The 10,822-nt window shown below is 35.0% G+C and overlaps 1 protein-coding gene across 1 annotated transcript; it reads left to right on the top strand.

Moving 5' to 3' along the window:
• The first annotated feature begins 228 nt into the window (after positions 1–228).
• Positions 229–2,461, top strand: LOC134274947 (protein yippee-like 5). The gene is made up of 2 exons (XM_062757188.1): positions 229–364; positions 610–2,461. The coding sequence occupies exons 1-2, from the start codon at positions 256–258 to the stop codon at positions 861–863; spliced, it is 363 nt and encodes a 120-aa protein (XP_062613172.1). The 5' UTR covers positions 229–255; the 3' UTR covers positions 864–2,461.
• Positions 2,462–10,822: the final 8,361 nt, after the last annotated feature.

Below are 10,822 nucleotides of genomic sequence, written 5' to 3'. Positions count from 1 at the left end.
CTATCTGGACACCGGTGATCAAACCCGGCTGACTGCCACAGATCCAAACAAATGAAGTTTTGCATGTTAACTATTCAGAATAAAATTAAATGGTTTTAAAATAAGTATGGAACTAAATGAATATGACAATTTGGACATGAATTTGACTACATCTGAAATGAAGTGATCCATGCAAATCCACTTCTCTCATCATCATATGATGATGCAAACAATGTTAAACTTTAAGTAAATTGAAAAATCTTTTAATAGACAGCCATGGGAAGAATATTTTTGAGACACATAGGAGGGACCAGGCTATTCTCCTGTGCTAGTTGTGATACACCTCTAACAAACAGAGCAGAGCTGATTTCAACAAGATTCACAGGTACATGATCTGTTGTATTTTTAAATAATTATGATGAGCTCTGACAGTAATTAATCATGTGCATGGACGTGTCAGAGCAATGAAAGTGATATAGCTCATGTTCCAGCTATTAATTTAAATATAGTCAAATATAAAGAGCAATATGTGGAAAGAAAGGTTAATTCAGTTTTCATTTAAGTTTTTCCTTTTAGATAAAGTGCAATAAATGCATTCTTCAAAAAAGTTTATTTCTTTCTTTAATCTAGGAGCAACAGGAAGAGCCTTCCTCTTCAATAAAGTGGTTAACTTAAACTACAGCGAAGTACAGGACCGCGTCATGTTGACGGGTCGACACATGGTCCGAGATGTATCCTGTAAGAACTGTGACGCCAAGCTTGGCTGGGTGTACGAGTTTGCCACAGAGGACAATCAGAGATACAAAGAAGGTCGCGTGATCCTGGAGAGGGCTCTGGTGACTGAGAGTGAGGGTATAGAGGAACACATCAGCCATGACAGCTGATCAGTTAAAGGGGAGTAACTGTTGCCTTAAAATGTACAAAGCTGTGTGTATATTTTAATGAGATTAACTTATCACAGGATATGTAGACCCAGAGGAGTTGGTTATGACAGTGTTATTAAGACAGTTTAAAGACTTCTGTGATGACAGTTAGAACTGGCTTGCTGTCTAGAGAGCTGGGGTTGTTTTATTTATGTGAGATGAGTTTTACATTTGAAGTGTAAATTCATTGTTATGCTTGTTGAGAAATGTTGATCCCTAAGTTGGATATTGAGCAGTTATCCATTTATCATAAATTTTAGTAGTCAATGTTCATGCTATTGGTACAAAAAATTCACCTGAACTTGTCAAAAAAAAACATAGCACCTGAAAATTCCAATGGTTTAATTATTTGACTAAATGATTAACTCGTGCAGATAGAGAGAAAAACAGATAGAAAAGAATGCATTCAAGTGTTTTAATTAGCAGTATATGGGTAATTAAATTTTTTTTCAATCTTAGCAATCTTTTTTCAACACCACAATTTATAGGTCCCCTGAGTCCCATTGCTATCTGTTCTTGTCCATTGTCACTACAGATCTAAACATTTTTAGCATCTTCTCTGATTGATTTAGCCAACCAATGAAAGTAATTGCATGGTTATATTAAATCACTTCTGCTGGAATTTTAAAATTAATTAATTCTTTGGCAGTGCTGTAATATTTATATCTGTCTCCAAGGTTCCGGCTCCAAGGTAGGTCTAAGTTGCATTGGTCCATATTGCTAAGAAAATTGCAAATTAGAAAGTCTTTGTTACTCAGGAAAATGTATCAGAGAGCTGTTTGCATGATTATGATGAGTAGTTAACCCTATTATGCAAAATTATGGAATTGATGCCTCTTAGGTCCAACATCTAGACCTCAGAGTGGGGCTAAATTATTGTATACAGGGATATTTTTGCCCCATTTTTATTTTTGTCCTTTTCTTCCTATCCTCAGTTGGGCAAAGGATTTCTAAGTGGGCTCCAAGTGATCATAACTTGAGAAACTCATGATACTCAGACAGTTAAGGCCCTTGGACCTTTTAACTTAATTTACATTATTGAAAAGTGCAGAATAGACCCTCAACAATATACAGTGTAAATAAACTTGAATACTTTATGTTAATCTAGATCTGAGTCTATAAGTACATAGTTATAGGACAGGAATCATAACTCTTGGATGCAATACATGCTGTGTTTGTTTGATGAACTGAGAACAGTGCCTGTTTTGTTTTTGTTTACAGTCTTTGTTTTGTTTATTTTCTCTAAGTCATTTAACGCACACTAGTAATCAAACTCATATTTACATGGTATTTCTTTAAGATGCTATATTAAGAATTATGTTGAAGATTTATTTTACTCAGCTGTTTCTGTGACACTAACTATCACAAAATGATAAAGTTTCTATTCATTGTCACTTTGAACAGGAAATATTTAATATTTTCTATTTATTAGAAACTTTTTGTACAAAGTACCAGCGCTTTTAAAGCTGAGTTGACATTAAACAAGGTAAAACTATATCATTCTGATGTGAGGAGCTACCTTAGTACATAATAAAGACTACTAGAGTATCAAATGATATGTTTTCTGTTTTTGCTTAGAACTTTTAAACATTTCATAAGTAAGACAACGATAAAGAAATTGAACATTTAGATTTTCTTTGATGTACACTTCCCAGTTACATAAAATATGACTTTGTTCATCAATATGTCATACAGGTATGGCCTTTGAACATTTTTCCTTGAAGGTATATCTGTTTACTTTATTCACTATAATCTTCTTGTCCAGAAAACAGTTTTTAGTTCACCTGAGCCAAAGACCAAAGTGAGCTTTATGATCAAAATTTGAATGTTGTCTGTTGTTGTTGTCATTGTAAACTTTCCACAATTTCAGCTTCTGCAGAACCGTGCAATTTCAACCAAACTTGGCACAAATGTCCTTGGGTGAAGGGGATTCAAGTGTGTTCAAATGAATGGCCATGTCCTCTTCCAAGAGGACATACTAGTAATTACAAGGGGATATAATTACAAATATATATGAATTAATGGCATATTTAAAAATCTAATATCAAGAGACACTGGGTCAGGAAAGATGAGACTCATTTGGAATCATCCTCTGGTAGTGTAGACTCAAGTATCGTTTCACCCCTACAAAATGAAGGATCAAGGTTTTACATAAGAATATATAGGATCAATCTAATATAAAAATATTCTTCTCAAGAACTGCAGGCCATGATTGATCATTTTTAAATCCCTTCCTCAGATAGTGTAGATATAAGTACATGTACATGTTTGTTCAAATAATCCCCCAGGAGAATAGAAGGGCCATAACAGAAGATCATAGTTATACAAAGTAATATAAAAGATATATCAAAAATTTTTTGTAGAAAAGCAAAGGCATTATGTGTCATTATAATTTAAAAGCATCGTCAATAAGTGTTTATCCAAGTTGTTCAAATTATAATCCCATTCTCTGAACCACCTTATATTTAAACTTTTCAATATATACTAGCTAGCAGATCGGATTTCATGCTTTTCCCCAGCCAAAAAGCTCAGGTGAGCGATATGGGCCTTGCCTCTTAATAGTGTATTGAGGTATCTCAAGCTCATTTGCTGCATGAAAAAGAAACATGGAATTCTCTGAAAGTTTTGTCATTTTTGGAATGGGTCATGTATGTGATTGGTACAGTAAGAGTTGTCTTCCTTCAGTAAGGCCCTGGTTCATGCTAGATCGTGTGGAATGAATTTAATTCATTTTTCCATTTCAACAAATTAAAATCATTCTGTTTAATTATTATCTATAAGTAAAGAACAGTGATATACATGTATTGTATTTTCTTACTTTCAAAACCAACGGTACTTACTGTTCCTAAGTAAAAGTACATGTACTTCGTACGTGATAGAAAAAAAAAAATCATTATGCAACTTAGTTGTGAACTAAACTTGCAAAGATGTTGCTTGCTTTAAACATGTTTGACTTCTGTAGAACCACTGGAAAAATTTCAACCAAACTTCTTACAAAGCAGAATTAGGTACAGAGAATTCAGATTCAAATTTGTGCAAAGAAAGAGCCCCTCTTATTTATTGGGGGATGATCAAAAACTAGTGAATGAAATATATGGAGTTTACGAGCAATATTCAAGATCAAAAGTTCATAAAACAATACAAAATAATGGACCTCCAAAAACTTCAGAGATTGGGATCAGGTGCCATGGAAGAGTGAGCATCCCCTGCCCACCGGTCACACTCGCGCCGTGTGCTCCTTGTCACGATCGGGAAATAACGGAAAAATCCGTTTTCAATATAATGTGTAAATAATGGACTAACAATTAATATGAAAAACGTCAGTCAGCATTTAACTCGATGATAAATTGTATTCACTGAAGGTCATTGTATCGACCATAGAACTTACGAAATGATGACTTTAAACAAGGCTGCTGATATTCTTGTTTCATCAACTTGTTTGTCAATAATTTACCTCGTTTTAAAAATAGTATATACATAGAGCATGATCTTGATGAATTTGATGACATTTTTAAAAAATCTATTTCTTAGTAACTTCTAAGGCAAAGGTTTTAAGTAGCTGTGAGTGTATATGAAAATGTAATAAATCTTTTGTTTCAGTGGGGGGTTATGATGGAACAAGGAATTAAAGTTTTACGTAGATAAAAAGAAGATTTTAAACTTCACTAATAATACCTTCTTGATAAGCCCTATAAATTATCAAACTTTCCATGCAGTTTTAAAAAGGTTACATCATATACATAGAGTAGACTGGAGCAGTAAAAACGTGAAAATTCAATTCTTTCTTTCTTCATGATAAATTAAAATCCAGGCTTTTTGGTATCATTGACAGCTGCTTTTTTCAAAGAAATTGGAACTCGTAAATTTACTTACCTTGTCATTGGTCATTCGCAAAATTATTTTGTTAAAAAAACCATTCTAATTGCACACATAAGTACTCAGAAGTTGACATCAAAAAGATGCTTGAGTTTCTGATTGACAATATCTATGTTGTTTTTGGAGACCAGGTCTTCCAAAAATCTTTTGCAATTCCCATGGGTACCGATTGCGCCCCGTTCTTAGCAGAACTATATTTTTGTATTCATATAAAGCAAGCTTTGTGCAAAATCTCATGCGTGAAATGAAGAAAACACTTGCTGTGGCCTTCAACTCGACATTTAGATACATCGACGACGTTTTGTCAATTAACAGTGGTAGTTTCCATTCTTATGTCGATAGGATATATCCTAGTGAGCTTACGATAAAAGATACCACAGAGTCTGACATATCTGTTTAATATTTGGATATTTTACTTAAAAAAGACGTTAATGGTAATCTAATAACCAAGGTCTCTGATAAACGTCATGACATTAACTTTTCTATCGTCAACATCCCTTATTTATGCAGCAATATACCTTCATCACCTGCATACAGAGTTTATATATCTCAGTTGATTGGATGCGCAAGAGCATGCTCTACGTATGTGCAATTTCTAAAACGAGGTAAATTATTGACAAACAAGTTGACGAAACAAGAATATGAGCAGTTTCGTTTAAAGTCATCATTTCATAAGTTCTATGGTCGATGCAATGACCTTGTCAGCAGATACAATCTATCATTGATTCAAATGCTGACTGACGGTTTTCATATTAATTGTTAGTCCATTATTTATATTCAGAATTGGCGACGGATTTTCCCATTATTTTCCGATCATGATATGGAGCACACGGCGCGAGTGTGACCGGTGGGCAGGGGATGCTCACTCCTCCATGGCACCTGATCCCAATATTGGAGGTCCGTGTTTGCTCTACTCCTATTTTGTATTGTTTTATGGACTTTTGATCTTGAATATTGTTCTTTATCTCCATAATTATGCTTCAATCTCTTATCTTTAAAAACAACAGACCAAGACTAATCACTTTAAGGCGCAAGAATCTTCAGATTTAAATTGTTCATATTATGGTCATTGGCAATAGGCTTAGAAAACAAACTTGGATCAAAATTTAAAATTGAGAATATAAACTCCTTTTCATATCTCCTTCTTGAGTGTGAAGAGCTATCCAGCATAACATCAAGAGGTACAATGTAAAATAAAGTTATCAAGTCTAGCCCAGAACTACTTGGATTTCCATCCTTGTTTATGCCCATGCAGACGTGGTGACTATCATATCAAATATGAATGCTCTGACAGGGAATTGTCTCCCGCTTACTTCCATATAATATTATGAACTTGTCATCTTTTTCACTGACTTGACTATCGTGTTCATGGCAGCAGAGAACATCATTACTGAAGCTCTAAAGTCTGTGATGATGATTCAGCTGCATTCTCACGAAGTAGTGGTGATCTGTTTTATATCTTTTAGTTTATAGCTTTAGGTACAGACCCTGTTTAATACCTTTCGGTATCCACACGTGAGAATCTTCCACAATTTTAATCTCAAGGTGTTGGTCTCCAGTTTTTCTTTGTTTTGTAGATAAAAGAATTTTTTCTCAGTGTTCGTCATGAAACATATGGAGATAACGAACAGTATTCCAGATCAAAAGTCCATAAAACAATACAAAATAGGAGCAGAGCAAAAACGGACCTCCAAAACATCAAAAAATGTGATCAGATGCCATGGAGGAGTGAGCATCTCCTGCATAATTTTTCATACTAATTTTTTCCATTATTTATACACTGAACTGACGACTGATTTTTCCGTTATTTCCCGATCATGACAAGGAGCACGCGGCGGGTGTGACCGGTGGGCAGGGGATGCTCACTCCTCGATGGCACCTGATCCCATATCTAATGTTTTGGAGATCCGTGTTTGCTCTTCTCTTATTTTATATCGTTTTATGGACTTTTGATCTTGAATACATCACCGTATGTTTCATTTTTTCTCTACACAAACAAAGTCAAATAAATGCCTGATGCAATGGGTTGGCCTTTTAAAATTGTGCAGAAAGTTGTTGATATGGATTACAAAGTTGATGTGACGGGAAACCAAACACTTCACCCAAATTTGTTGACAACAGCTCATGAAGAAATACACTCTGGATAATCTCTTTTACGTAATAATGCTTATTGACTTCAGCGAGGAGGAAAAACCGAATAAGCATTCCTACCAATGGATAATCTGACGAAACAGTCAGAAATATTTTTTGAAACAACTGTTTCAATATTTGTTTAACCGGCAGTTAGAACTAGAAAAAAAGATGGATCTATCAGAATCTTCAAAGGCTTTCGTGGTCTTGATTATGTTCCTGTCATGAACCGAGGACTAAACAAGAAACTATTCCAAATACACTGATACAGAAAAAATATTATCTAAAATTTGGATTTGAAAAAAACGGGGGTATATTTCAACTGTATATAAACTTCCTACAGCCTTTATAATACCATATGGTCTGTAATTTTTATTGCTATGCTATTCGAGTTAGTTAATGCCCCAGCGACCTTTACCCTGCACTTGAAGGGGTATGACTGGTATTGATAACTCTGATAAAGGACATATATAATGGTACATAAAGATACCCGGGAAGATCATCTAATGGCACTTAGCGAACAATTTACAAAGCTTGGGAAAGCTGTACTCGTAACAGGACCGTACAAAATATTTCATAGATTATAAATAAACTGACTGTGTATGGCATATTTTAATTAGGAGACGAAGGACAAAACCCGGAGACAAGCAAGATAAAGCTTATTGAGGCGCATGGGAAGATGGAGTAGTGGGACCTTATAGAAAATACAATAAGAAAAACAAGTGCAAAGGTGATTGTTCCATACCTCCTCCTAAATAAAACAAGAGGCCCATGGGCCACATCGCTCACCTGAGTATAACTTGGGTGATGAAGTTCTTTACCAGATTTCCCCTCTTGCTATACCTATCGAGACCCCCCCCCACCCCCTCCCCTTTCATGATTTTAATACTTCAGAATCTACACTACCCCAGGATGCTTCCACATAAGTTTCAGCTTTCCTTGCCCAGTGGTTCTTGAGAAGAAGATTTTAAAGATTTGTTCTATACATTTCTATGTAAAACTTGGATTCCCTATTGTGGCCCCGCCCTACCCCTGGGGATCATGATTTTAACAATTTAATATCTACACTACCCAAGGATGTTTCCACATAAGTTTCAGCTTTCCTGGCCCATTGGTTCTTGAGAAGAAGATTTTTTAATGACACCACCCTATTTTTGTCTTTTCTTGATTATCTCCCCTTGTAAGGGGATTTGAACCTTCATTTTAACGATTTAAACTTCCCTTCACCTTAGGATGCTTTGTACCAAGTTTGGTTAAAATCGGCCCATTGGTTCTTGAGAAGAAGTCGAAAATGTGAAAAGTTTACAGGCGGACGGATGGACAGCTGGACGGACGACGGACAAAATGTGATCAGAATAGCTCACTTGAGCCTTCGGCTCAGGTGAGTTAAAAACGTATTTTTCTCGTAATGCACCCGTTCCTGTGACGAAAAACAGATCTGATCCTTATTTTGATAGGCAGTACTCTATGGAAAATTCATTTAAAACTTTTCGGCGATTGAAATATTCATAAAATACTAACAACGAAAGGTAAAATGTAGCGTGGTGGATACTCGGCGGATTGTGTTCGAGTCACTAATTATAAAGGAGATGATATGCTCATATCCTTGAATTCAAACTACCATACCTATAGTTGATTCCTAAACTTTATAAAAGTCCATATAAAGATACATAGCGCCTTTCAGTAAATATACCGAAGTGTTTCTTTACTTCTCACCAAGCGTCCCCATATGAGTGAAACATTCTCGAGAGGGACGTTAAACAACATTACAAACAAATTTTCACTCTCACTAAAATATTAACAGTGACAACGAAGAAGAATATATTTAAAAAAAAAACTTTGAAAAAATAATATTTTAACACTACCGGTATATAAAACCATTTCATTCAAAAAATTACAGTAAAGGGTTTTTAACATCATTGACAGCTGATCTTGCAATAAAAATGGAACACATAATTTTGCTGACCGATCATGGTCAGTTGCAAAATTATTAAGTTAAAAAATTCTGATTGTACACACAGGCACTCTGAAGTTGATATAAAAAGGATGCTTGAGTTTCTTGTCGCTTTTTAGTTTTAAGAGATTAGGTCTTCGATCAATCCGTTGGAATTCCAATGGGCACCTATTGTGCCACATTGTAAGCAGACAATTTTTTTGTGTTTACATGAAGTAGGAATAAATCAAAACCTTATACATGGGAAGAATAAAATACACTTGTCATGACCTTCACCTCGACTTTAGATTTATCGATTAACAACAGTAACTTCCATATTCATATGTCGACTCGATATATATCCAAATGATTGTTGAATTATGTAAAAAATACCACAGTGTTTGACACTTTCGATTTATATTTAGCCATAGAATTAAAAATATTTGTTAATGGAAACTTTAAAACAAAATTCGTTGATAAACGTGATGATTTTTACTTTTCTAGCTGCAACTTCCCTTACATGTGTAGCATCATGTATCTTTATCACCTGTATATTTATACCCCCGCTTGAAAAGCGGGAGGGTGTATAGTAATCGCGATGTTCGTCCGTCCGTCTGTCCGTCTTTTACGCTTTGGGGTACCCATCTCCTATACGCAACTCCTCTCATACCACTGAATGAAATTTAATGAAACTTTCACAGAATCTTTATTACATATAGCTTTGTGCACCTCATATTTTACCTTTTGATCTGACCCAAATTTTGGGTTTCCCATAGCATAACATGGACACTGATATTATATTCATATGGGGGTATCATTTAGTGAGCTCATTGCTCACAGTACCTCTAGTTGGTTAATGTCTCTCAGTTGATAAGATGCGCGCAAGAGAGTCGCCCGCTTGGCGCAATTGTAGACGCCTCCATCGACTGGAAGATGCGCACTATAACAGCAATCAAACGAAAAAAAAACCGTACCGTTGTTTTTCTTATGTGTACCAATTCCACCGCGTTATTAACAGAACTATTTTTCTATTGATATGAAGCAGATTTTTTAAAATACTTTTACTTCAACTCGAATTTTTTATCGACAAAATGTTACCAATTTCAACAGTTACGTCCCTTCATATGTCGACTCGATATACCCAGTGCTCTTGACATAAAAGATAACACAGAGTCTGACACATCTGTTTCATATTTGAGTACGGGGATGTAAAAAAAAAATTTTGAAGAAAAGAACGTTTAAAGAATTTAGCCGTTGTCTAAATCTGCCTATTTTCATCATTGATAAATTATTTGTTTGTTGGTTTGTCAATTAACTACTGTTAAATCACTTGGTATGAGTATTTTCGAGGGGTCAAACTTTGAGGAAATAATGATATTGGTTCATGGGGATTTGATTTCGTTGTCGAAGAATTGTTCAGTAGTAATATATGTGAAAAATTGCCTTTCGTTGTGGACACAAATTCGAAGGTCTCCTCAAGTTTTAACGTTGAATTTAGATTCTACAATGCAAATTAAACTATATCCATTGCAAAAACCGCAATCAAATTCTATGGAACGCCGTCACTGCCTTATAGCAGAACACTACTATTGCATTGTGTCAACCTTCCATTACATTATGTCAATTCTTTATGACATTAACCCACACTACTATTGCATTGTGTCAACCTTCCATTACATTATGTCAACTCTTTATGACATTAACCCACACTACTATTGCATTGTGTCAACCTTCCATTACATTATGTCAACTCTTTATGACATTAACCCACACTACGTTTGCATCGTGTTAACTTTCCTTTACATTATGTCAACTCTTTATGACATTTACAAATACTACAATTTTATTTCGTCAACTCGCATTTCGTTATGTTTACTTTTCATGACAATCTTAGTTTTTATTAACTGATGTGAAAAGCTCATGCCATACTGTGCGCACTCTTCTACATTATGTCGATTCACTATTATATGTTATGCGAACA

Source organism: Saccostrea cucullata, unplaced genomic scaffold (genome assembly GCF_032062105.1).
Source record: "Saccostrea cucullata isolate Sc308-1 unplaced genomic scaffold, CSIRO_AGI_Scuc_v1 ctg7467, whole genome shotgun sequence".
Classification (NCBI taxonomy): domain Eukaryota; kingdom Metazoa; phylum Mollusca; class Bivalvia; order Ostreida; family Ostreidae; genus Saccostrea; species Saccostrea cuccullata.
This window is presented reverse-complemented; position numbering and strand designations above follow the sequence as displayed.